The following is a 25,269-nucleotide window of genomic DNA, read 5'->3' as shown; positions in this document are numbered from 1 at the left end:
TTCTGTGTTGAACTAACATCAGCTTTTTTTTATTTAAAAAGTTCTACTGGCTATTTCTCCAAAAGGGCCTGTCCCATAATATGAAAAAAAATTAAATGTGAAGAACGGCTACTGTATAAACCCAATTAAAAGTTCTCATAATTTCCCCTTCATTTAGCTTCTGCATATCCCCTAATCCCAATTGCTGCCATCTGGTGTTACTCTTTATGGAACACAGTTCCCATCAGGCAAAGGTCATTCTATGTTTGAAGGGATGGGAAGAGAAAACTGACTGGGCAATGCAATTCAGACTATAGTAATGGGGGAGAGAGAACAAAAGAACAGGTGGTGGAAGATATACAAGCCAAACGTGCTTTCATAAAGGCCTTATCTCATTCTCCCACTTCCCCAGGTCTCTTGCAAAGAGAGATGAACTGAAATACATTCATGTCTCTCCTGATCCTTAAGATAGTGACAAATATAATGCTTACATCCCTTTAAACACAGAATACCACCTCCTAGCCACTACTATCTCTAGGCACTAGAAACAGTATGATTTGAATCCTTCTCTCAAATAAATTCTCAGCTTTTTAAAGATATATGCCACTATTTAATTATGATATTATATATACATGCATGAGAACAGATGCCAGCATAAATATATATTCATTTTTAAAACTGTGCACCAAATTTTATACTCCTACAGCTCTTCTGATACAGTACCAGTACAGATGAAGTATATTGTCAGTACAGACTATTTGTACTATACTGAGTCCATAAAAAGACTTGATTTCAAGATTTCATCTACTTTACTAGGATTGTATATAGTAAATACACATAGTAGTCTGTTTCAAACACTTGTGTTCACAGCAAACTACAGTGTGTAACACAGTGGTTCTCAAACTTTTGTACTGGTGACCCCTTTCCCATAGCAAGCCTCTGAGTGCGACCTCCTCCCCTTATAAATTAAAAAAACACTTTTTTATATATTTAACACCATTATAAATGCTGGGGGCAAAGTGGGGTTTGCGTTGGAGGTGGACAGCTCACGACCCTCATGTCATAACCTTGCTACCTCTTGAGGGATCCCTACCCCCAGTTTGAGAACCCTTGGATATTGGTCAGTCTCTTAGAGAATCTGGTATTGTACCTGCAGAAGCATAGTCAGCTTTCCAATATGTATGGGTTACTCTTGGATAGACAAAAACCTTTAATATATAAGTATTCTAAACAAGCAAAATCTCAAATTATATCAGTTTACAGCAATTCTCTCCATGTTCTGTCAACATAACAAGGGATATACAAGTCAAAACCAAAGGAACTATCATCTTCACTCTTCTTTATATTATGCTTAACCAATGCTTTTCAAAATTCCACCCCTCCTTTTGCTCAAGAATTTTTCCTGATTACTATAATAAAAATATTGATACTTCATGCACCAAAGGGCAGTTAGTAGATTTTTTCTTGAGGTAGTAACTAACAATTTTGTACCACTGATTTAAAGGACAGCCTATTAAAACTGATTCTATTTTTAACTTAATCCTAAAGGACACACATAACTTGAATGAAGCAGTAACAATGGTCAACCCACCAGTACCTCACTATAGTTGTTCATGCCACAGAATCATGCCAAAAATTAGTATCGACACTAAACTTTAGAAATATGGCTATTTAAAAACAAAAAATGAGACTGATCTCCCTATGTCAAAAATGACAGCAGAAACAAGTGTTCAGAGATAACTGTCAAAAATAATTAGAAACAGTAAATGTCTGCTGTATCAGGAAAGATTGAAAATATTGGGACTGTTTAGCAAAAACATGGAGGTACACCAAGTAATGAATGATATGGAGAAGATGTATCAGACATTCCAAGCTACCCTCTTCTCTCTCTACAAGAACAAGGAGCTTTTCAATGAAACTGAAAGACAGCAAATTAAAAATGGGTAAAAGGAAATAAATTTACCAGAACACATTAGTATCTAAGGCCAAGAGTTTAGCAGATTTCAAAAAAGGATTTACATGGCAAAAGAGGCCAAGAACATTAGATAGGATTAAAACCCTTACGCTTCAGGCCACATGCCAACGGCAAACTGAGTTAAAATGAAAACATCCCTATGAAAAGTTTCCATAATTGCCCACTGCATGGTTTCTTGCAATTTCCTTTTAAAGCATCAGCTCTGATCAGTGCCAGAGACAAGATACTGAAGTAGATAGGCCATTGGTCTGAGCCATGAGGCAGTTTCCTCTACTGTAGTGTACTACCCTAATTCTGGGTATGAAATTCCCCAGCAATATCGTAGGTATAATGACAGATTTCTCTTACTTATTCAAAAATTTAACTGTGTGTCAATAAGCTTTGTTTTTAATCCACTCAGAGAATTTTGATGTACTACTTTAAGGTAACTCACAATGTGTGTGGATGAACAGCCTTCAGATGGCAGTCAGGAAGAGAAAAAGTTGAAAATAATGCCAAAAGGAAAACAAGGGCAACGGATCCTTTCAGTTTCCTTCACCCTCTCAGCACTGTAGCTATTCAAACCTTGCTGGCAAATATCCACACACAGAGATAACTTACAGAGAACTCTGACATTAATGGATGATAAACCCAAGTTATTTCCTCCAAACTCTCCACAATTGAGGGAAAGCTCCTTCGTAATGAAAAGAAGGAAAAGGTTGAGGCTAGAATGGACACTGTAGAAATGCAAACAATTTTTAAAGTTATTAAGCAAAGGAAATTTGGTAGCTGAGTGAATAAATGAATTCCCAGGGAATAAGATCTACTTTAGAAATGTGTAGGTTTAAGGCACCCCATAGTGGTGACATGTTTGTAACATGTTACTGGCTCTAACTTGTTTTTGGATCCAAACAAAACGTTTAAAGTCTTTTAGCAACCATGGTCAGTTAACCACATTTCACCTCTGTGATATAAGATAGCAGATGGCTGTGTTCCTCTAACCAGCACCGTACTGTTTGAGTGCAGGCCTTCTTCCTCCCAGTTCCATGCAGTAGAGTCCACCACACAGTACTGCCTCAAGTGCTGTTGGTGCTTCTCTGAACACGTCCTTTTAGCAGTGAATCACTTCCCTAGGCACCATGAGATAGCTGCCCTAATTGTCCTCAAATTAACATATAAATATGGTGTAGCGGTAGGTGTGGATGCACAAAGGTGGTTGTGATGGCAGCACTAAACCATATTTCTTGGTATCTTAAGTGATCATGTCCACTTTCTGGTCACAAAATTGTAGCTAAAACTTGTGTAGACAGTGCCCGTTTGCTACAGACAATGCTGAAGCTCAGTTCTGTTTCCATCCACAGTTATAACTGATAAACCTAAACACTTTGAAACAAATAGTAAGTTACTGAAGAAACTGATTTATAGCAAGATAAGTTTTAAATGTACAATGTGAAAAATAAACTGTCAATGTAGAAAATTAAAGCACATTTGATACAAAAATGGCAATGCAGTTTTTTTAATTGAAGCTTCTTTTTAAAAATGGGTTACTATTCTTTATTAAATGGCTGATCATCTCTGATTTGTACAAAGCAGTATCTATCAAAGAGGCTTTCACATACTAAACCATTCTACTTATGGTTGGGGTATTAAGAGCTCTAATATCTATTTAGCTGATATTGTAAGAATATTGATAATTCCCCCAATTATAAATATTCCTCTTTGAGAATATGAACCTGTTCAGTCAATTATGAGGTATAATCAGATTAAAATCGGATGGAGAAGTAACAAATGCTGTATTTTGATTTTGTCTTAAATTAAACTACACTTGATCCTGTAAGTGCTGATACGGTGCAAAATTTACTATTTTTACAAAAGCTGCTTTGTCATTCTGTTAAATTTAATTATTGTTGCAGGAATATGACAGAAGGACATTCTAATGTAAGTCAGTATATCTCCCTTCTGCAATATATAACCAAGAAAAAAAACCTAACAGAAAAGATGCAATGATAATGCTCATTAATATGTTTCAGCAGTTGACAATCAAGGAAACTTTTCGTTGGTCCACACTAGGGTAAGAGCATATAAAAAGGAAACAAAGATATCAACAGAAGTCTCATGACCAAACCTGACCCACTTTTTGTGCTCTTGTTATACTCTAAAAGTTGTGAAATCAAAATGAGAAACCTAGTGCTAAAGTCTGAAGTACAATAGCTCCAAAGTAGGAAAAAAATACTCTAAAACTATCTGAAAATGTTTGGACTGTTCTTCACAGTGAAAATTAAATGACAGCTGTAAGACTTGCAGTGCTCTAATCTAGACACTTGGCATTTGCGGAGATTTTCAAAAACCAAATTCTGAGGCATTAAAGAAAAAGTTAGGGCCTTTTAAGGAACTTCACAAATAAATAGTTCTGTTTTTTTACCAATTCTAATTAAAGTAAAACATTAATGCCAGGAGGAAAATTGCATTTGTAAATGTAAATATCTGTTATATTCAGGCAGAAGCTAGCTCTAAAGTTTAAATGATTTGCATCGATGTTTAATAAACTCTCAGATCAGACTTCCTTCATAATGCATATTCATGATCCATCCAGCTGTATTCACAATGAACTGATTAACAGCATGCAAACGGACAGAAGGATATCACAAAAGGAGAATAAAAGCACAGCGTAAGCTATTCTTACTACCCTTCCCCCACAAGTATTTTACCCTTTGTGTTGCTTTACTCCTTACCATGCCCTCGAAGCCAACTCTGTAAAGATTTTTAGCGCCATTGTCCCATAAAACATATGCTGCACTGTGTGGGCTTGATGCACTCCAGTCCTGGATTTCAGTTACCTATTGAATTTAAAAACAGAAAAATGGGTTACAAAAGTTTAGCAACATATTTTGAACTTTAAACTTCCTCCACCACTTCTACCTATAGTTAAAAGCATGATACAGAAGGGTTTACTGAAGCCTTTTTTTTTTTTTTTTAAACCAGAACTCCAGTTCCCCAATGCCATTTTATCATTTTCTACCAAAAACGTTCATACACCTTAATTAATGCTATCCCTAGGAAATAAACATCCAGATTGCCACTTTCATAAGATACATATTTTTTCAAGTAAACTGGTTTAAAAATGGTAGAGAAGTACAAAATGAAATTTACTGGTTTACAATCCTTTTACAAGTCCTTACTAGAAAAAAAACTCACTAAAAATACCAAAAATGGCAACAATTTATTCTCGGCACTTGCTTTTGTTTTAAGCTAGTTTGGTTACATCAGGCTGGTAGCCTGCAGGTAGCAGTCTGTATTATATAACCCAATTTTAAGTCTAATCCCAGTCTTTAAATACCAGGACAGAAGGGGAGTGAAGATGAAAAGATTGGGGGGTCTCTATTTTTTCTTTGCATTTCTGAAATACTGATGCCATGTAACAAATGCAACCCTGAAGTGGCATCCATAACACATAAGCATCTTTCTGAATGTACTGTCTTCACTAGCTTTCTCCCAACACTTATCCAAAAGCCTCTCTCATTATTTGCTGTCTCCCTCTTTTCTTAAAGTAGACCCCATCCTGAAAATATTTGTTTTTGTGCTTTACTTTAAGCATGAAAATAGTCCCACTGGTTAAAGTTAAGCAAACAAGTGTTTGCAGGAGAAGGACCTAAAGTGCGTGAGCTCTTCACAGCAGTAATGCCACCTTTGCTTTGTAACATGGCATAGTAATATATGGAGCTATGTGATTAAGTCACTCATCTACAACACCCATGATTACTACCACTGAAAAAAATAAATATTTATATTTTTCAGGTTTCATGGGGGAAATGGTGAAAATGACTATTTAGTAATTAATTAAATTCCCATTTATTGCTTGTAAGTTCCTCTGTGTAGATTTCTCATATCAATAACAGATTTATTGTAAATTGTTTTAATAAATAGGAAAAGGTAATGGAAAAAATACAGAAACTGTCAGGGAGATATAGTCTCAAGGTGCAGTATCTGAAATTCCTTTTAACTTATGTTTTAAAAATTGGATTTCAAGTTTGTTGTTCCCCTTTAGTAATCATCAGATCCCAAAATGGCTAACTCCAGATTGTATATAGATTTTTCATAATACCAGAATACACAGTAACTATGTTCGCACAGCAAAATATTTTATTTAAATTATGTTTAGACCACAAAATAAATTTGATTCAATGCATCAATTCACTAAAACAATAAAAGTTATTCTCATTTTCTAGAATCTCTCTTTTATGTATGTTAAAGAAATTATACTAAGCTTTACTTTGTTTAAAATCCACATTTAGATCAAGTTCTTCTGGGCACATAATTAGTTCTCCTGCATGTTTTCTATAGTTTGTTTCCTAGAGCAGGGTGGGCAAACTTTTTGGCCCAAGGGCCACATCTGGGTGGGGAAATTGCATGCAGGGCCATGAATGTAGGGCTGGGGCAGGGGGTTGGGGGGCAGCAGGGAGTGCGGGGTGTGTGTGTGGTGGGGTGCGGTGTGCAGGAAGGGGCTCAGGGCAAGGGGTTGGGGCAGAGGAGAGGTGTGGGGTGTACAAGGGGGCTCGGCGGGGGGTTGAGGTGCAGGAGGGGTGCAGCGGGGGTTGGGGTGCAGGATGGATGTAGCAAGGGGCTCAGGGCAGGGAGTTGGGGTGCAGGCTCTGGCCCGGCACCACTTACCTGGAGCAGCTCTAGGGTGGCAGAGGCGTGCACCGGAGCCAGGGCAAGCAACCTGCCTGCCTGCCCTGGTCCCGTACCACTCCCAGAAGTGGCTGGCACCACGTCCCTGAGGCCCCTGGAGAAAGGGGGGGGGGCGACACAGAGGGCTCCGTGCGCTGCCCTTGCCTGCGGGTACCTCCTCCAAAGCTCCCATTGGCCACGGTTCCCTGTTCCCGGTCAATGGGAGCTGCAGGGGGTAGTGCCTGGAGGCGAGGGCAGTGCGCATAGCCCTTTGCCCACAGCTCCCTGGGGGGCCACAGGGACATGGTGCCGGCCGCTTCCAGGAACGGCGTGGGGCCCGTAGAGCCATGGGGGTGGCAATCCCGCAGGCTGTACTTTGCCCACCCCTGTCCTAGAGTCATGATTTGTCAATTAACAGAACTGCATCTGATTTTATATTAAGTTTTAACATGCTGAAGAGATCTTTATTCCAAAACATCAGGCTAGCACATAAAACTTTTATGAACAAGTCAGTAATGTAGTACCTCCAACTAAAGAACTTCCAGAATTGTCTAAACTCCTAAAAAAAACCCCAAATCTAATACAACTGGAAGAGCCTCAAAATAATAGATCATAAAACAGAAACCTGTTAAGTAAGCTCTTACATTTTAAAATAACCTGCTGAGCCAGTGATATACAGAGTAACTTGGTTTGTCTGACAGCAGTGAAGAGAAAGCAAAATCCCCTGTTGTGAAGGTTGATTGAGTGGGTATGTCTGAGAATGTTAGCTTTTACATGAACTCCTGAATGGTCCTAAAGCTCACCCAAAATATTTTCATGAACATTCCAAAAATAGGGAATTGAGATAATCTGCAAGTCTCATATTTTCAATTTTGATCATTTAAGCTCAAGACTACATTCTGTAAGAGTGGTCCTCAAACTTTCGTACCGGTGACCCCTTTCACACAGGAAGCCTCTGAGCGCAACACCCTCCACCCCCTTATAAATTAAAACACTTTTGAAAATACTTAACACTATTATAAATGCTGGAGATGAAGCAGGATTTGGGATGGAAGCTGTAGCTCACAACCCCCCATGTAATAACCTGTGACTCCTTCAGGAGTCACGACCCCCAGTTTGAGAATGCTTGTCCTATAATAACTTACAGCAGCATAAGTGGTACCCATTTTAAAACAAACGCTTTAATGGTAAACAACATTATGTTTCAGAAGTTTATAGAGACATAATCTAAGCACTTGTTACCCATAAGTAATATGTGATGTATTTTCTTATTTAAGCCATTTTCGTTTTTACCTTCCCCCTACGTCCATTGCCACCATCTTGATCTTCCCACTGCCAGTCAACTCCTCGTACCACCCTGGCACCTGCAAAGATTCCTCTTGCTGTAATTTTCTTGGATTTACGACGAGACTCTAACAGCACCCTGAAGTTAAAAAATCAAATGACAAGTTAATAAAAGCAACACACAAGAGGTCCTGAAATGGAGCATTTAACCAACACAACATTACTGAACATTAAAAGATCCCACAAAATTAAAAGAACTAGGAAATGCAGGGTTAAGTGAGTAAGTTCATCTTTATGAGAAAGCTCAGCACATTGTATTGAAAATTCAGCATTCTGAAAAGTCACATGGTGAAAAGCTCTTCTTTCCATGTCTAAATTTTACTTTTTTGCAATTAATATTTTAAGTAATATTAAGATTATTGGATTTGTATCTCCAGGGTTCCTGATAATACATTTTATTGTTTTGGCAATAAGATGCTAACACCTACATACAGGTATTATCAGATATTGTTAAGATCAGTAAAGCAGCATTTGTAAACAATGTATTTTTGCTCCTGTCAGGGCTCACTCTAAGCAAATTTCAAGATCTATGTAAATCTATATTTTCCCCTAATTCTGTATCCTCTTTTTATTCTGGCAGTTATTGTGACACCCTGGCATCGCCATTTTCACCACTGTCATATAATTTTGGTATGTTTTGTACAACGTATGCCTTGTGAGGTATCATTCTAAAAGTCCTGATCTGCTGAATGTTAATATCCTGTTGGATTGTATGTGCTATCACATGTGAAGTTATGAAGTTTTGCTGTGTATGTGTGTTACTGAAAGATGTTGTGAAGTTGGAAGCACCCACAACAAGCCTTTCAGGTACAATAATGAAGAAGCTAGCCAGAGCTAATGGCACATCAGCAAAGACAACGGCCATGCAAAAGGCTTGTCCTCACCAGGGGATGCTTCAGATAGCCTATGGCTAATGGCTGCCATGACTCATCAAGCATGCATGGGCATGTGACCAGACCACATGATACTCAACTCCATTTTGATACCTGTATTTTTGCACAAACTGGGCTGGGAACTTGGCTTGGGAACAAAACTGGGCTGGGAACAAAAGGGGTTCCCACCTTACGGAAGAAACTATAAAAGGAGGAAGTGACATCACCAAGAGGCCTCTCTCCCTCTACGACGCAATACCTGGAAACACCTGAGAAACAAAGATTGAACTGGGGGAAGTGCTGGACCCAGGCTAGAAAAGAGGATTGCTGCCTGTGTATAAAACATCTACAAACTGCTTGTACTATCTAACAAGATGAGACACTGTTTGTCAAAACCTGTGTATTGTATAAGATTTAGATTGCGTTTCTGTTTATTTGCTAGGTAATCTACTTTGATCTGTTTGCTGTCACTTATCACTCAAAATCTGTATTTCTGTAGTTAATAAATCTATTTTATAATTTTTACCTAAAACAGTATGATGTGAGTGAAGTGTGAGGGGAAAAAATTGCAGCTCAGTTAACAAAGACTTTGTGCATATTCCTCTCCACATCGATGGACTGGACAGAATGGGTAATAACTTTCATATACTGGTCACATTTTTGACCAAGGCAGGAAGATATAGCTCTGGCATCCTAGGCTGGGGAGCTTGGCGTATTTTGGCTGAAGCTTCTCTATCGCTGGAGCATGCATTCATGAACACAGCTGGGTGTGGCTCCTGCCCGTGGATGATGGTTTGAGTGCAAGCTTGGAAGGCTTTGCACAGTGTGAGGAGGGAGCCCAGATTAGTAAAACAGAGGGCTCAGTTGTACTCTAGTACCAGGTGGCACCCTAGGTGGCAGGACCCATCACTGTTATATTTTGGTACCAGGCTATTATTCCCCCTTGTTTTCATATTGGAGGTCATTTGACAAATTTTTTTTTCTTCCTATCACACATTTTGGAATCCTTCACTCAATATTTCAACTTGTCTTCCATCACTCTTATTTTTCTGTAGCGCAAAACTGTTCTCAAAATCTCCTCCTGCCCACCCTCAATTTTCTGCAGAATGTAAGTTACATGTCCCCAATGGATCTGCCTGAACTCAGTACTTCCTTGACCCCAAGTGGAGGTAGGGACAGACCTGAACAGGTAAAATTAAAATTCTCTCTGAAGAGCCACCATTCTGAATGCCCATACTCCCCCACTCTGTTCCCTAAAAGCCTGAGATTTTTGGCAGACAAAGCATATCTTTAATCTAAGCACAACTTTAGAATCCTCCTCTCCACCCCTACAGCCCCGCAACCATTTTAGGGAGAGAATAAAACTCTCCTGCTGAATTTATCAGAGTCAGCAGATGAGGAGCCATAGAAAGAATAAGCTGCTACAGCAAACTATGCAAACAGCTGATCAAAAGTCTTCTTAATGATTCCTTCTACTTTTTCTGTCCAGCGAATGAATGAGTGTGATGAGTCCATTAAGAGATGTTTTGTTTGGAATAGAATTTTAGTCTTCTGTCAAAAAACTTTTAAAATGTCTACAAAATAAAGGATTTATCAATAGTAGATTTGACATCAACATGCAGCTCACCATACTATTCTGGATTCAGGAATTAAATTGGCTGAGCTCTCAACTTACTCCATTATTCTTTGGTGAAGGTATCTCTGAACACTTCTTTTGAACCTTCCCTCAAATTCCATGGAAAAAAAGTTAAATATTTTCAGTTCATTTTTCACAGCTAAGGTGGATCCAACAGCAACAAGTTTCTGGAAGCTAATGGAGCCTTTCTGTGTATATGAGCTACATCATCAAGGGAGAAGTCAAACTGGGCTACAGGAAGAAGCTAAGGGGATGAGCATTAAGAGGCCATAAGTATATGGTGAGCCTATGGATTGCTATCACTGCTTATCTCTGAAAACAAGACGAAAAGGGCATGTGCTGGAACAGACAAACATACATTTTGGCTACATCAAATACCTCTTTTTAAAAGGGACTGGAAAGTTCAACTATCAAGCAATATAAAGACGACTAATTCTTCCTATCAGTGCAATGGGATTTTAAACAGAAGCAGATTTGAAAAAAAAATATTTGTACAGAAATCAATTTATCTTCCAGGTCATTTTCTGTGTTCTAGTAAATATTATTAAAGACGTGTGTTTGAAAAAAGACATCTTCCCCTCACTGTCCCAGCTTATCCTTTATGCCTCATCTTCCAGCAAAGTCATAATCCTGTTTCTAATTCAGATATCCTGTTGACATTATGTATTTTGGTGCCGGTATACTACACTGGCACAAACATCAGAAATGCACAGATAGGTGATTTGTTAATAAAACAATTACTGTTGGCATTTAAGTGGTCATGGTTGGGCTTCAAAGATAAATGAACAGAAAAATACACTGCAGACTCTACTGGACAGTCTGGAAGATCAAATGTCATGTCTCTCCAAACATATACTTGCGATGTTAAAGCTCAGGCATGAAAAACACTATACTTCATGTGTATGTTTCAGAAAATATATGAAAAGCAGTCTCAGTCTTTCATAGAAAGAATGAAGACTTTTCATTGACATTACTTGTATATGAAACTTTTTCTTTCAAGAATACACTGTTCTGCCTTCTTTCCTTATCACAACCAGAAGTACAGCTAGTGAATTAGGACTCTGACACAGTAACAATACAGAATGCTGTAAGGAAAAAGAAATACTGAGTTTGACACACCATAATACTCAGCACCTACATAATAATTTTAATTGTAAATCTCATAGCATTTAACAAAGGGCAAGTACCATATTCCCATTTTACAGAGAGAGAGCATGACAGAGGTTAGGTGACTTGTCTACGGCTGCAAAACAAATCAGTGGCAGAATCAGGAACAGAATCTGTGTCTTGAGCAAATACGTTAAATTGCTAAATTTACAGTAACCAAATTAGCAGTTAGAAAAACTATTTATCTACAATAAGTTACTTCCCCTATTTAAACTCAGGAAAAAACACACATTTTACCTTTCACTTCCTGGTGTGGTTATTCTATAAAAACGATGCCTCAAGTGATGTTTGTCCCCATGATAACAAACTGTGCATAAGTCATAATTTGTGCATTCAGCACATTTCCATCTGATGCCAATGATTGGCTGCTGTCGACAAGTATCACACATAGTTCCATCATGCTTGATACCTATGAAAACAAGAATGTGACAACAGTATGATTTTTAAAAATACTACTTAGATATTTATTGACATCCAAAATTAAGTTAAATGTATTGTCAAAGAATACTTGAGCAAGTAGGGGTTCAGTAGGGGCAACCATATTAGCCCATGCCAATCAAGGAATTATGGATGGGGGGGGGGAAGATTTGGGGACTATCATTCATCTTTCTGGTTGCTAGTCCATGGCTGAAAGGTCCTTCCCTTCTCAAAAATTAAATATATATTACAGACCACATTTATTTTTTTTCCCAGCTATATACTCAATACAGATATTCAAAGAGGAAAGATAATGAAGTTTCCCTTAACTTCTAGGGATTAAATTGTCAGAAATCCCCATCAAAAATACTATCTCTTGGAGAGTTTTAACAGTCAGGTTAATTCTCTATCAATGGATCAAAAAGGAACTGTAACAACTATTGTGCAGTGACACAGTTTATGTTAAGGATCTAACAGCTGATGCTTTAGTGTGATTTATATTTAACATCCATAGGACAACGAAGGAGCTTAAATTCTGTCCATCTATATTTTTAACCACAGTTTGAAAAATGTACTTGCTCGTGACCAGTAGGAAGCTCTCATGGACAACTGTCATTATTTCAATAGAATCTATGCTTTGATTTTTAAAAAATTAAGTGTCTTGCTCTTTTGGTTATTAAGGTAACTTGCTAAACCTGAACCACATGCAAACTGCCGGGGCGTTGTTTCCTAAGTGTGCCAAAAAAGAGCCCCAAAGTCTCTCCATATGCTCATAGCTTTTCCAAGCTATAGCAGAGCAAGAACCAAGCAGGCCTAAGAGTTGTCACTGCTGCTGTTCAGAACCCTGTGAACAGCAGTGAAATGGACAAGAATCAAGTCAGCTTCACTCTGCTAATGTTTAGGAATGTTATGAACACCAGAAGCTATAAGCAATGGTGCTATTCAGTGATCAGGACAACACAAAAAATGGATGCTAGAGGAAGGTTAGAATAGCGGAGAATCCCACCAGTTACCCAGCCTTAAGACAGCTAGGCACCTCTGACATTAGAGAGGAAACAGACCAAAAAAAAACAAAAGGTTCCTTCTCTTGCTCAGAAGGAACAGTGGTTTGGGAGTGACGGTTTCAAATTTAATAGCCACCTACTAGCTAGATGCTGATTTGAAAGATGGAAACAGTGTGCAAAGTGGCCACAGTGGTAGGAGCCAGTACTCCTTTTACCAACAGCTAGGAGGAGGGGGACCACAAAGGCGAGGAAGAGAACTGCCTTCCCATCTGGCCATTGCTCCAAGGCAAACAAACATCCTCTCACCCCATCTTTTATCAGTCTTTGACTATAAACATATATAGCAAACGTCTAAGCTTGTGTGTGAAGATTCCCCCAGCCCAGGAACAGTGGAAAACAGCCATAAGGCTGCCTTCTGAGGACCCGCTTCTACGTCCAGGTATCGGAGGCATGTCATTTTTACCACACTAAATTGTAAAAATGACTCAAAAGCACCAAGCTCGTTATTTCCTATTTTGAGGTCTTAATGGAGTGACACTGTCAATTCGACAAAGTGAATAAAAGTGAATCCTTTTTGCTTGTAGAGTCGACAACATCTCTAACCACTTACTATTCTGCCTCTTATATCATCCCAGTGCCTACCTCAAAGGGACTTGACAGAAAATAACTTATTTTTTTTCCTCATTCCTTGGTAGATCTAAAATCATCCTCTCTTCAGAGACTATTTCCTCTTCTTTTTTACATCCCTGACTCAGTAACCCCCTTCACAGTCAAGATTGCATCTTGTTTAGTGCAATACTGAAAGTTAAAATAATGATCGCCAAGAGGCTACCAATTTATACGCCATGGGAAAGGGAAAGTTGTGGGGGGGCAGGCAGAGGGATTTGTCATTCTTAATTAAAGTTGGGCTACAAATGACTACTCTAGAAAAGTTGGGGGTAATATGCATCCCACCTCCACACCATGCAAGATACTAATCAGCACTACCAAGGAGAAGCGATGCAGGAAAGGAGATAAAGAGACAAGACTTAAAAAAAATATCAAGGTGATTCTGTAGCAAATGTGGGGGGATTAGCTTTAAAAAAATCCACAGTTTTAGTAAATAAACATATGGAATTACATCAGCAGCAGCATTCATCTGGTCATCGTTAATACAGAAGAAATACAACCAACACACATGGTGTTATGATGAATCCCAAATATCTTGGCAATCCACAATTTTTCTCTTTGATTGAATCAAGCTGTCTGTTACTAGATCAATATAAAACATGTTTTATTCACTTAAATGAAAATAAAGTTTCAACAACTGAAATTATAAAATATTTAAGGCAGGACTTAACTATTAAGACAGGTGTAAACAAATGTGGAACACGACTCTTCAAGTTAAATATTTTTAATGAAGAGTCTGACATTTTAATCCAATAAATTATTTGTATTAACCATGTGCATATTCACAAGAGGGAAGCAGAAATTCACTTTAGAATTTTCACAGATAGAGGGAAGGGGAGTTTGAGGTGGTGGTCAGGGGATGGGGGTGTGGATGGTGGTTGGAGGGGAAACAGGGGTTTGAATGGGGGCAAGGGTCCCAGGGACAGTCAGGAAGGAGGAGAGGTTGGATGGGGCAGCAGGGTGCAGTCATGGGCAGGGGGGGCAGTCAGGGGACAGGGAGAAGGGGTGGTTGGATGGGGCAGTGGGGGCAGTCAGGAATGAGAGGAGGGGTTGGATGGGGTGGTGAGGGTCTGGGGGCAGTCAGGGGACAGAGAGCGGGGGTGTGTTGATGGGGCAGGGGTCCCAGAGGGGCCATCATGGAACTGAGGGGGTTGGATGGGGCAGGAGTCTGGGGGGGGGCAGACAGGAGGTGGGAGCCTGGCCAAGACCCCCTCCCCTAAGCAGCCCTCCATACAATTTACGAAACCCGATGCAGCCCTCGGACCAAAAAGTTTGCCCACTCGTGGTCTAGACAATACCTTTAGACATGGAGTAAGAACTTCATTTCAGAAGTCACTGAACAATCTTCAGACAACACTGAGTTTTAGTAAGCAACATTACTCTGGTCTGGAGTAAGACTGCTGATTAAGAGATAAAAGCCTCATTTTCTCCCATGACCCAGCAGGACAATTTGGCACTTTAACCAAATTTTCATTTTAACCAAAAACAGGTGCAGAAAGGCTAGGGAATTGCAAGATTTGATACCTATGAAGCATTAATATAACCTTGCAGTAGTGATTACAGTCTGTAACTACTACATCAAACATTTAAAAGAAGTAATTTTTAAATACAAATAGCATCTGTCAATTGCTATGTGTCTACAAAATGTATTTTGACAAGTGCACAGCCTGTGAGCAATGAAATCAAATTATTAAAGTCAGTGTTTGATATATATAACTAAACACATTTTTGTAAAATAAACTATTTTGGAAGTCTAAATCTGTTTAGAGGCCTCAAGTTTCTTTACGATTGACAGTAGGAACAGCTTTTGGCTTCAAGCACTTCAATCAATAGAATTGACTATACATTCCATATACATTCTAAAAAGCAAAGTCCATAGATTTCGTGGCAATCTGGTAGAAAAACCAGAAAGTTCCAACAGTGGAAACAAATCCACAGTGTGTATTATACTGATAATTCCTTTTATTAGGTATTCAAAACAAGGAATGATTATAAAATTGAGCTAGCACACTTGTAGTTATTTGAAAACCAACTGAATTTTTATTTTATAAATAGTACTTTAACAGTATATCCCAACGAATTACATGACAAGCAATTTCATTTCAAGGTCCCTATGCATTAATCAAGATGAATTTCAATATTTTGAGATGAATAAAAATATCATTCCATGATTTTTGGTTATCTATCTAGCTGTAATGCACTTATTTCAGTGGTATAGTAGCCTGGTAGTAATGGTGGAGTGTAAAATGGGTTAATTTTATTATATATTATAATAAAACATCAGAGCTACTTGAATATCTCCAGAAACACATGAAACGTATTTTGGGCTTGCTTTACTGCAGAATTAACTTGAACCCTGTCTATACACAAAAGCCCTTAACTCGAGTATGGCAGTGCTCTTAACCTCAGCTGGCTGGCCTGTCGGGGGTACAGGTTAATGCTCAAGTTAGCACAATTCATCAGGTGCTAACTTAATCACTTTGTGTAGTTCAATATATTTCAAAAGTGTGGTCCTCTCACTGGAAGTAGGCTAACCTGAGAGGAGTTAACTCAAATTATCTACATTTGAATGAATTCTGCACTGAAGACAACTTTAGAGACACCGTCAACTCAAATTTTCTTAAAATTTAAAAAATGTAGTTTCTGATACGCCTCATTCAAACAATATGTCCTGCTTGGGTTTTCCCCGCACTTCTTTCCCATCCCTTAGGGAGTGAGGGATAGCTCAGGGGTTTGAGCATTGGCCTACTAAACCCGGGGTTGTGAGTTCAGTCCTTGAGGGGGCGATTTGGGGATTGGTCCTGCTCTGAGCAGGGGGTTGGACTAGATGATCTCCTGAGGTCCCTTCCAACCCTAATAATCTATTATTCTATGATTCCCTCTGTCCCTCACCCCACACACACACTTTTTTTTGGGGGGGGGGAAGGTTTTTCTGTTCCTTTGCTGATGTTTATAATGGTCTTTTCAGTAAGGAACAGTGAGCAGACCCAAAACCAACAAACATGTTTGGGTGCACACCTCCCTTTGTGGATTCCTTCTCAGTTGCCTCTCTAACAGTACTGAGGAGCTGATTCCCAAATTCTAACATCTCCCCACAATTTCTTGCTATTGTTTATATTACATTAGTACTTAGAGGCCACAACTGAGATCAAGGCCTCCTTATGCTAGACAACAGACAATCACACAGTGAGAGAGTGTTTAATCTAGATAAGACAAGAAGCCAGTATAGAGGTGAAATGATTTACCCAAGGTCACATAGCAGGTCAGTGGCAAAACAAATTAGAACCTAAAGGTCCAGAGTCCTAATGCTGTGCCCTATCTGTTGATGAGACTATCAGATAATGTTTTCAGCTCTTACCTCAGGCTTGGTCTACACTACGCGTTTAAACCGATTTTAGCAGCGTTAAACCAATTTAACACTGTACCCAGCCACACTACGAGGCCCTTTATATCGATATAAAGGGCTCTTTAAATCGGTTTCTGTACTCCTCCCCAATGAGAGGAGTAGCGCTAAAATCAGTATTACCATATCAGATTAGGGTTAGTGTTGCCACAAATCGACGGTATTGGCCTCCGGGCAGTATCCCACAGTGCACCACTGTGACCACTCTGGACAGCAATCTGAACTCGGATGCAGTAGCCAGGTAAACAGGAAAAGCCCTGCGAAATTTTGATTTTCATTTCCTGTTTGCCCAGCGTGGAGCTCTGATCAGCACGAGTGGCAATGCAGTCCCAAATCCAAAAAGAGCTCCAGCATGGACCGTACAGGAGATACTGGATCTGATTGCTGTATGGGGAAACAAATCTGTTCTATCAGAGCTCCGTTACAGAAGATGAAATGCCAAAGCATTTGAAAAAAAAATCTACAGGCTACACAGTACTGCGTGACAAGCGTAACGGGAAGCCAGAGACTCAAATGGACGCTCATGGAGGGAGAGAGGGGGTACTGAGGAGTCCAGCTATCCCACAGTCCCCAGGAGTCTCTGAAAAGTATTTGCATTCTTGGCTGAGCTCCCAGTGCCTGTAGGTTCAAACACATTGTCCAGCGTGGTTCAGGGAATAGATCGTCAATTTACTCCCCACCCACATGTGAAAGAAAAGGGAAATAAATCGTTTCTTGACTACTGGTAGAAGTGATGCTGCAGCGGTGAAGAGCAGTATCCGCTCCTCTCCCCTCCCTGGTGGCAGACGGTACATGCTTGATAACTGCTGAATACCCCTGGCTGGCCTCAGGGGCGCCTGGGTAAAAATAGGAATGATTCCTGGTCATTCCCAGTAGATGGTACAGAACGGCTGGTAACCATCTTCATCATAGCCACTGGGGGCTGAGCTCCATCAGCCCCCTCCCTTTCCTGTGTAAAGAAAAGATTCTGTCCTGCCTGGACTATCATAGCAGCGGCACACTGGGCTCCTCTCCCCCGCACCGCTTAATGTCCTACCTGGACTGTCATAGCACGGGGAGGCTGCCTCCCCCTCATTATTTCACTAACAAGTCACTGTTTCTTATTCCTGCATTCTTTATAACTTTGTGACACAAATGGGGGGGACACTACCACGGTAGCCCAGGAAGGTTGGGGGAGGAGGGAAGCAATGGGTGGGGTTGTTGCAGGGGCACCCCCCGTGAATGGCATGCAGCTCATCATTTCTGCAGGATCTGACACGGAGCAGCTGTGCTCTCTGATACACTGATTCTCTAGTACACTTGCCCCAAATTCTAAGCAGGACTGACTCTATTTTTAGAAACTATAAAGGAGGGATTGACTTGGGGAGTCATTCCCAGTTTTGCTTTTGCACCCCCGGCCGATCTCAGCGAGGGCACCCATGATAGCAGCAGACAGCACAGAAGGACAGATAACTGTCATCTCATTGCCAAATTACACTGGCAGCAGACAGTACAGAATGACTGGTAACCGTCTCTGCTATCATGCAAAAGCAAGTGAATGCTGCTGTGTAGCACTGGAGTATCGCCTCTGTTCGCGGCATCCAGTACACATACTGTGACTGTTTAAAAAAAAAAAAAGCTGAACGGGCTTCATGGTTGCCATGCTATGGTGTCTGCCAAGGCAATCCAGGGAAAAAGGGCGCGAAATTATTGTCTGCCGTTGCTTTCCTGGAGGAAGGAATGACTGACGACATTTACCCAGGACCACTCGCGACAATGATTTTTGCCCATCAGCCACTGGGCTCTCAACCCAGAATTCTAAGGGGCAGGGGAGACTGCGGGAACTATGGGATAGCTACGGAATAGCTACTCACAGTGCAACGCTCCGGAAATCGACGCTAGCCTCGGACCATGGACGCACCCCGCCGAATTAATGTGCTTAGTGTGGCCGCGTGCACTCGACTTTATACTATCTGTTTTATAAAACTGGTTTTTGTAAAATTGGAATTATCCCGTAGTGTAGACGTACCCTCAGAGAGCCCCGCTGCGTCCCCTTCTTTCCAAATTCCTATTGCTTCCACACCCCAGGGAACTGTGACATGAAGAAGAGATTTACCATTCAACCCCAACTCCAGCTACCCCTTGGTTCCATGCAGGTGTTCTCTTAAGAGGAGACACCCATTAGCCTAAAACTCAGAAACAACTCTACTCCTCTTTTATGGCAAACACCTTCAGGTGGAGCCTGGAGAGAAGTGAACATATGAGCTTCTCCCAAACAAGTGCATGAGAAATACTGTCATCAGGCTAACACATGAGACAAATTAATACTATCCACAAGTTATGTCAAAAATACAAAAACTGAAAAAAAGCAACAAAAAAAGAGTGGTGAAAACTTCCACAGTCATTTGCAACTACAGTAGCTAAGAACTTTCAGATACATTTCAAGTTGACAATATTCCTTTGAAATCTACACATTGGATCAAGAACAGCAGGCATTCAAGGTGCCAATCCTGCAGACATATAGGCAAATGCTTAATTTTAAGCAGGAGCAGGCCTGCTGATTTCAGTAGGCCCATTCATGTGAATGGAGGTAAGAACAAGCATAAACATTTGCAAAATCAGGATCCAAGACTAAAACACACACACACACTCTTTCCTTATTGTTTCTGTAACAATTCATAAAAGATTTCCAGCTTACATTTTTAAACCATATCCCTCCTGAATACCAAGTCCAATCCTACTGCACCAAAAGGACACGTAGAACAAGAACAGTGCCACATTTAGAATAATGCGTATCCATCTCAAGTGTCCAATATGACCAAAGTTTTCTCCCTATTGCACATCTGTATTAACAATAAATTTAAATAAATTCTGTGTTTCTGTATCTTATGAAGTCTGCTAAAGAAAATAACAAACATCATAAGCTTTCTACATCATTTTTCTTTGTATATATAATTTGGACCCTTGGCAGAATGAAAGATGGCCTTCTCCTCCTCCCACTCATTTCCTCTTCTCAAGGCAAAATGCAAATATAAGCCATGAAATGAAGAGGAAAACACTAGGAATTCCAATAAATCTGACTAATTATCCTTCCTCTGAACCAATCCCGTCCAGTAAGCCTATGCCCAAATTTTCATTGAAGAAAAAAGAAAAAAGCTAAGGCCACTGGGATTTTCCTTTTTCTGAACATTTCAATTAAAACAGGGGTTTTGGTTTGTGTTAGGCTGAACATTCCCTGCAGTAGGTACACCACCAAAATTGCTGCATAGTGTCGGTGCAAGAGAATGTGAGAGTTAAACCAACAGCTCTATACTCATTGTCCAAGCTGAGTGAATTCAAAATTCAAATAATAAAGTTTTTAAAATGTACTTGAGTGTTAACATGCTATGGCCGTTTCGACAGCAGAAATAAAGGGAAATGTACGGTAAGTAAAATATGTTTTAAATTAAATTATGTGTTTAGCTGTAACAAAGAGCTGCTATCAGTCATCTTGCTGCCCTCAATACAAAGTAACTGAACCAGTTTGAGAGGTATTTTTAGAATAAAAAGTAAAGATGAAAGAAATTTTGGGTCCCCACCATCTCCCTCCAACCCCACCTATTCCTGCAGAACTGTTCCCTATTGTACATTTACACATGCCTTATCTAAACAATACTCCTAAACGTCTATTAGTCTATAAGGTGCCACAGGATTCTTTGCTGCTTTTACAGATCCAGATTAACAGGGCTACCCCTCTGATACTTATCTAAACGAGACTTAAAAGTCCACAACAGAGACGTCCAAACTACTTCCTCTACAGGGAGGGCCAGCCTACAATGCCCCGCGGCTGAAGTTCATCCCATCAACTCCAGTGGGAGGATTTCGGACCCTGAAGAGGGGAAGAGGAAGAAATCACTGGTCCGGTCCACAGCCCGCCTGCTCTCACCGAGGACCCCAGCCCCCCGTGCCCTCTGCCAAGTGGGGCGAGACAGAAAGGAGCATCCTGTCCCGTCCCCCCTTACCGGTGGGCGCGCTGTCCAGGATGCGCAGGTCATAGGCCCCGGAGCAGCGGTAATTGGCCGCGGTGCCGTTGTCCCAAACCACCACCACCTCCTCCGGGCTCTCGAAGCTGCGCACGGTGCCCACGTGGCCCTCGCCGCCGTCCTGCTTCCCCCACTTCCAGTCCGGGCCCCGCACCACCCGGGCCCCGACCCCCTCCACCATCACGCGGTTGTTCCGGGCGCTGCTCATGCCGGGGCCGCCCCTCGCGCACGGGCCCGGTGGAAGGACGCGGGGGCCCGGCGGGAGGCCCGGCCACGGGGGTCGTCTCCGCGGGGGCTGCACTACAGGAGGGGAGCGGGGCCTCTCCGCTTGGCCGGGGCCGGTCGCTCTGCGGGGCGAGGATGTGGCTCGCGCAGGCTCCGGCTCGAGCTGCTCGCCAGCCACCTACACGTCCTGGGGGCAGGAGCGAGCCTGACGCTGCCTCATCCGCTACATCCGGGAGCCGGGGGGCGGGGAGATAGTGAGACCACCATCACCGCCTCATCTTCTGGCCAGGAACACACACGACGCATGCGCTGCCGCCTGCCGCTCACGACGCATGCGCATCTGAGGGCCCTGTGCGTGAAAGAATGCTGCCACGCAGGAGCGTGACGCTCATCAGCGCCACCTAGGGAGAGGAGTTGAGCATTGCACACGATGTTGGGGCGCATGGACCGCTCTGGCTTGAGTACATTGGCAGGATGGGCACCACCCCAACCCCTTTGATCAGGGCCGTCCTTAGGCATAGGCAGAACAGGCAGCCGCGTAGGGCCTCACTCTCCCTGGGGGCACCACTCACCAGGCAGCCCAGGCAGTGTAGAAGCAGGGCTGCTGGGTACTAGAGAGAGCCAAATGCAGCACAGTCTGAGGAATGGGATTGGCTGCTGGGGTCTCTGGGAAGGGGAGGGGGTGGGGGTTGGGAAAGGAGCTCACCTGTGAGTGTGACTCTTTTTCCCCCCCTCCCCCCGGCTGAGGTGAGGGAGGCAGGCTCTGTGGCACCCCTCTCTCCCTCCTCCCTCTCCTCCGTCAGGGCTGGGTTGAGTGAGGTGCTGGGGGGAGGGGAGGCTGCCTGCTGAGGAATGAAAGTGAAAGTAACTCACTTCCTAGGCAGCGAGCCAGAATTGGAATGTCACACAGGGCTGGGTTAGGATTAGCCAGATGTGTGAAAAATCAAGATAGGGGATTGGGGTACAGTGAGCAGATATCCTTATTTTATAGGGACAGTCCCAATTTTGGGCTCTTTTTCTTATATAGACTCCTTTTACCCCCCTACCCCCATCCATCCCTGTCCCGATTTTACACACTTTTCTGTCTGATCACTCTAGGTGGGGGTAATTGGTGCCTATATAAGACAAAGCCCCAAATATCGGGAGTGGCCCTATAAAATCAGGACATCTGGATCTGGCCACCCTAGCTTGGGAGCGCCTCTCCCCCAGGCTGGCAGCTGCCAGCGATCCATCTCATCCGGGGGGAGCTGCACAGGGCAGGATGAGCTGCTGTGGCTCCATGGGTGCCCCGTCCCTGAGATCAGATGCTGTGCTAACTTCACCATGGTCTGTTGGGCTGGCGGCGGTGCCCATTGGCGTGTGATTGGACTTGAGGGTTTGCTGCTGCTGTTGGTATGCAGTAGCAGGCTGAGTGGCTCAGCCCATCACTGCTCTGGGGTTCCGGCTGCTGCCCTATTGCCAGCTGGAATACCAGCCATCGGCCCCACTCAGCACCTGCTGCTGGCCTGGGGACCCCCAAGGAACCCCAGGCTGGCAGTGGGCTGAGCAGGCCAGCTGAACCATTTAACCTGCTCTCAGCCTGGGGTTCCATTCACTCAGCCGGCAGCGGGCTGAGCGGGCTGGTGGTGGGCTGAGCAGGGCCGGTGGGGGGTTGAGTGGCTCAGTCTGCTGCCAGTCTGGGGTGCCAGCAGCACTCAGCCTACTGCTATTCCGGAGTTCCGGCTGCCGGCCCCTTGCCAGTCAGGAGCTCAGCCGCCAGCCCCACTCTGCCTCCTGCCAGCCTGGGTGAGCAGAATCCCAGGCTGGTAGCGGGCTGAGGGGAGGTTGGCGGCCGGGATCCTGGCTGGCAGGAGTTGGTGGTCAGAACCCCAGACCAGCAGCGGGCTGAGCAGGGCCTGGGATCCTTGTCTAGGGTTCCAGCCACCAGCCCGCTGCCGGTTTGGGGTTTCATTTACTCAGCTGGCAGTGGCCTGAGCAGGACCGGTGGCCAAGACCTCAGATAATAACAATAGTTTATTTATATATATAATATAGACATAGAAAGAAACCTTCTACAAACATTAAAATGTATTACTGGCACGAGAAACCTTAAATTACAGTGAACTTGGCACACCACTTCTGAAAGGTTGCCGACCCCTGGTATAGAATGACCATATGTTGTACTAAGATTCTCCTGCTCTTTTTTTCCCTTGTGAGTCAGTATAACTTTTGCCAGCCCAGAAGTTGGGCAGCCAATGTTTTACGTTTTCACAATGTTTTCTCCAATTTTCATAAAGTAAATACATAGTTAATATGAGTTTAAAAGGCCAGGGACACTTTGTGAAGAATCTGTACAGCAGATCATGCCCATAGATGATCCAGAAAAGAAATTTGAGGTTGAATTTTTTAATGTTGTGATGGATAAAGCAGTATCTGCTGTTGATGAAAGGTTTAATACCTTCCAAGTACACCATGAACAGTTTGGATTTTTGTATGACATAACTAAATTCAATGAAATAGGAAAACAAGAGCAACTAATGACAAAATGCAAGAATCTAGAGAGCCTCCTGAAGCATGGTGATAGTTTTGATTTAAATGGACTTAAACTGTACGAAGAATTGAGTACACTGTCATCAATGTTACCACAAGCAAAATCGGTGATGGATATTGTACAGTTTATTCATACCCGCAAACTTGTTGATATATATCTTAATGTGTACATTGCCACTCGTATTCTACTGACAATTCCTGTAACAGTAGCATCAGGAGAACGGAGTTTCTCAAAACTAAAGCTCATTAAAAACTATCTCCGCTCTACAATGAGTCAGGAACGCTTGACTGGTCTTGCGTTCTTGCGATCAAACAAGACACGACTTTTTCTTTGTCATACGATGACATTATTACTGATTTTGCAGCCAAAAAAGCCAGAAAGATTGCTTTTAATTAAAAACAAATCTTTGTTTCAATACCTCTTCATATAAATTTCCAATAAAATTTTGATAAATTATAAAATATATATTATTTGCATCATTCTGTCATATCAGAATTTTTTCTGTAGTGCTGCTTCTTTAGTACTAGTCCATCAGCATTACAGTGTGCTTAATTAAGTTTAACTGGTTTTAATAATGTGAATGTGGCAAGTTTTCCAATACTATAAGCTTATGTTTGTGTTGCTAAGAGCAGATCAGGCACAGGGGCACCAGTTTAATAATCTCGCCTAGGGCACCATAAATCCTAAGGCCGGCCCTGCCTTTGATGCAGTATTATCCACTGCTCTCTGTGGAGCTTTTCATGTGCTGTGGGTAGTAAAAAGCCTCGTTCCCAAAGCGGGGCCTCCAGCCAATAATAGTGGTGCCATGCACACCTCTGCTACTGCATATTTTTAAGCTTCCCCCCATTTTGTTAGAAGAGGATTCACATGGTTTTGGGACCATGGCAGCCAGCTTTGACCCTGCCAGCATCTACCTCTACAGCTATACTCATTTCAGCCACTGCATGGAAGGCATTTCAGATATGGGCACTGGAGGGAGGAGCAGGGGAAGAGGGTAGGCAGGGCCGATGCAAGGAAGTTTCGAGCCCTAGGCGAAACTTCCACCTTGCGCCCCCCCACAGCCCTGCAGCAGCTCCCTGCCCCCCCCTCGCCCTGAAGTGTGCCGCCCACCCCCGTGGCAGCTCCCCGTGGCAGCTCCCCACCCCCTGGCCTGAGGAGCCCTGCGGTACCTCCCCACCCCAGCTCACCTCTGCTCCGCATCCTCTCCAAGCAGGATTGCAGTGGAACCCCTGGGCTGGCAGCTGCCGGCAGCGGCGTGCTGACCCAGGGGACCTCCCTGGGTTGCCAGCGGCGCGCCAGGGCAGCCCAGAGGATTCCGGGGGCCTGGGGGCTTTAGCGGTAATTCGGCGGCGGGGGGCCATTCCGTTCCGGGACCTGCCACCGAAGTGCCCCGGAGACCC

At 42.6% G+C, this 25,269-nt stretch overlaps 1 protein-coding gene across 3 annotated transcripts in view; it reads right to left on the bottom strand.

Moving 5' to 3' along the window:
- Positions 1-22,086, bottom strand: part of MIB1 (mindbomb E3 ubiquitin protein ligase 1) — a 116,762-nt gene extending 94,676 nt beyond the window's left edge. For 2 of the 3 annotated variants that reach the window (XM_030552900.1, XM_030552901.1), the window contains exons 1-4: positions 21,094-21,656; positions 11,858-12,029; positions 7,895-8,024; positions 4,666-4,770 (exon numbers count right to left, since the gene is read on the bottom strand). In XM_030552900.1, coding sequence (XP_030408760.1) covers positions 4,666-4,770; positions 7,895-8,024; positions 11,858-12,029; positions 21,094-21,322 — 636 coding nt within the window. In that variant the 5' untranslated portion in view covers positions 21,323-21,656. Of the gene's footprint in view, positions 1-4,665; positions 4,771-7,894; positions 8,025-11,857; positions 12,030-21,093; positions 21,657-22,045 lie in introns of those variants that run through there. The other variant, XM_030552902.1, reaches the window with a different exon arrangement.
- Positions 22,087-25,269: the final 3,183 nt, after the last annotated feature.

The sequence above is a fragment of the Gopherus evgoodei genome, chromosome 2 (genome assembly GCF_007399415.2).
Source record: "Gopherus evgoodei ecotype Sinaloan lineage chromosome 2, rGopEvg1_v1.p, whole genome shotgun sequence".
Lineage (NCBI taxonomy): Eukaryota > Metazoa > Chordata > Testudines > Testudinidae > Gopherus > Gopherus evgoodei.
The sequence above is the reverse complement of the archived record's forward strand: the minus strand, read 5'-3'. Positions and strand labels throughout refer to the sequence as shown.